Source organism: Notothenia coriiceps, unplaced genomic scaffold (assembly GCF_000735185.1).
Source record: "Notothenia coriiceps isolate Sejong01 unplaced genomic scaffold, NC01 NC01_scaffold00018855, whole genome shotgun sequence".
Classification (NCBI taxonomy): Eukaryota; Metazoa; Chordata; class Actinopteri; order Perciformes; family Nototheniidae; genus Notothenia; species Notothenia coriiceps.
The window spans coordinates 1-2429 of NW_011351556.1; the positions used below are offsets into that span (position 1 = coordinate 1).

The window sequence follows — 2429 nt, forward strand, 5'->3', positions numbered from 1 at the left end:
TGTGTGCGCGCGTGCGTGCGTGCGTGCGTGCGTGGTGTGTGTGTGTGTGTAAAAGCTACCTTTTTCACAGTGGACTTGTTTGACAGAAGTGCAGTTAGAAGCTGTAACAGAGGTCCAATTTTGTGAGGGAACATCCCGACTGCACTGTCCAGAATCATTCCCAGTCCCATGTTCGGTTTCTGGATAAAACATTAAACAAACAGGAAACATTATCATCACAAAACATTATATCTGATTTTAACTCAAAAGAATCCCCTTTTTCCATATTCTCACCATTTCCCAAAACACTTCTGCCAGATTTGGAGCAGAGAGCACTTCACAGGCAGCATCGATGAGGTGGGAGCACTGAGCCGCCTGACCACCAGTCTGTCACATGCATTAAGAAAAAGCAAGTTCACAATATGACTGAGTGAAAAACGTTTATCATTGCCTATATAGCACTATATAAATAACATGTATAATTATTATTATATGTAAAATCAGAATGCATACCTGTAGGCTTTCCTCCTCAAAAGAAGTGACCACAAACGAGAGGAGACCGTAGATACACATCTTTGCTGTGATTGCTGTGACCTAAAAGAGAAACAGTTCACAGACTACATTTTAATTGTACATCTACATATGAGAATAAATGTTTGTGTGTGTGTTTGGTAGGGATGGGTACCGAGTAATAATGTTTTGTTTGTTGTTGCCTTTTTTGTGTTTGAGCACTGTCCTCATAATGTATAGCTGTATTTGTAATTATGTCTGTCTTGGTAAATCTATAACAAAAACTAAACGGGAAGAAATAAAACATATAATGCCTTAGTGTATCACGTTTTCCAAAATATATGGCAGTTATTACACACTTGATACCATGCGTACAAATCAAGAAAGGAAAGCCTAAAACAAAAGTCCTTTATTCTAAAGTCGAATTTTGATTTAATAATAACAATTTCAATGGAATCAGGAATAAGGATAATTGTTACACTCTTTATAGAGAGACTGTTTCACTATCATTCAAAGCAGAGGTGGAAGAAGTATTCAGATCGTGTAGAAGTAGAAGTACCAGAGTGTAGGAATACTTTGTTAAAAGTTAAATTCCTGCATTCAAAATGTTACTCAAGTAAAAGTAGAAAAGTATTAGCATCAAAATATAATTTAAGTACCAAAAGTAAAAGGACTCATTATATAGATTGGCCTATATGTTCTGATTATAATTATTGATGCATTAAAGTGTTATCAAAGCTGGTAAAGGTAACTACATTTAATTGTTGATTATATGTCCCATAATTAATCAAAATCTGAGAAGTAACTAAAGGTATTAGTGGAGTAAAAGTACACCATTTACCTCTGAATTGCAGAGGGGTAGAAGTACAAAGTCGCAAAAAAATTGAAGTACTTAAGTAAAGTAATAGTTCCTCAACATTTTTCTTAAGTACAGTATTTACAGTGGAGGAAATAAGTATTTCATCCCTTGCACATTTTGTTAGTTTGCCCACTTACCCAAGAAATGAACAGTCTATAATTGTAATGGTAGGTTTATTTGAACAGTGAGAGTAAGAATATCAAAAAGAGAATCCAGAAATGGACATTATATAAAAGATAAAAAGTGGATATGCATTTAACTGAGAGAAATAAGTATTTGATCCCCTTGCAGAACATGTGTTAGGACTTGGTGGAGAAACCCTTGTTGGACACACAGAGGTCAGACGCTGGTCTCCAGGTCTGTGCACATCTCAGGAAGGATGTTGGTCGACTTCTCTCTGAAGATCCTCTCCAAATCCTTCAGGTGTTGAGGCTGATGCTTGGCCTCTGGAAGCTTCAGCTCCCCAAAGCAGAATGTTTCCACCTCCATGCTGACGGGTGGATGGTGTTCTGGGGTTATAGTCAGCATCTCTCTTCCTCCAAACACGGCGTGTTGAGTTGATGCCAAAGATCTCGATGTTGGTCTCATCTGACCACATCCTCTCCTCCCAAGCCTTCTCTGAATCCTTCAGAGGTTCGTTGTCAAACTTCAGACGGGCCTCTCATGTTCCTCTTGAGCAGGGGGCCTTCCGGCGCTGCAGGACTTGATCCATTATGGTGTAGTGTGATACCAATAGTTTTCTAGGTGACTGTGCTCCCAGCTGCCTTGAGATCATTAACAAGTTCCTCCTGTGTAGTTCTGGGCTGATCCCTCACCTTTCTCATGATGATCGATACCCACAAGGCGAGATCTTGTGTGGAGCCCCAGACCGAGGGTGACTGATGCTCATGTTGGCTGCGTCTCAGGTCGGTTATTTTCATTTCCTTGCTCCTTGGTCCTCTGTTTCACCGGAAGTTGATTTGTCTGCGCCATCTTGAGTACCGTGCCATGGCGCTTATTTCTGCCGGAGGACCGAGGAGCGATAATGGAGGAGCGATACCATCCTCTGGTGAAATCCTCAGACACTCGCCCCGCCCCTTAC

The 2429-nt window shown here is 40.4% G+C and overlaps 1 protein-coding gene across 1 annotated transcript; it reads right to left on the bottom strand.

Annotated features, from left to right (window-relative positions):
- Positions 1 to 56: 56 nt before the first annotated feature.
- On the bottom strand, positions 57 to 1837 carry LOC104951287 (nucleoporin NUP188 homolog; the record flags this gene model as incomplete). The annotated part of the gene is made up of 4 exons (XM_010777920.1): positions 1694 to 1837; positions 493 to 573; positions 274 to 366; positions 57 to 179 (listed from the first exon to the last, which is right to left on the bottom strand). Coding segments are annotated over exons 1-4 (441 nt in total), but the record flags the coding sequence as incomplete, so codon positions are not given.
- Positions 1838 to 2429: the final 592 nt, after the last annotated feature.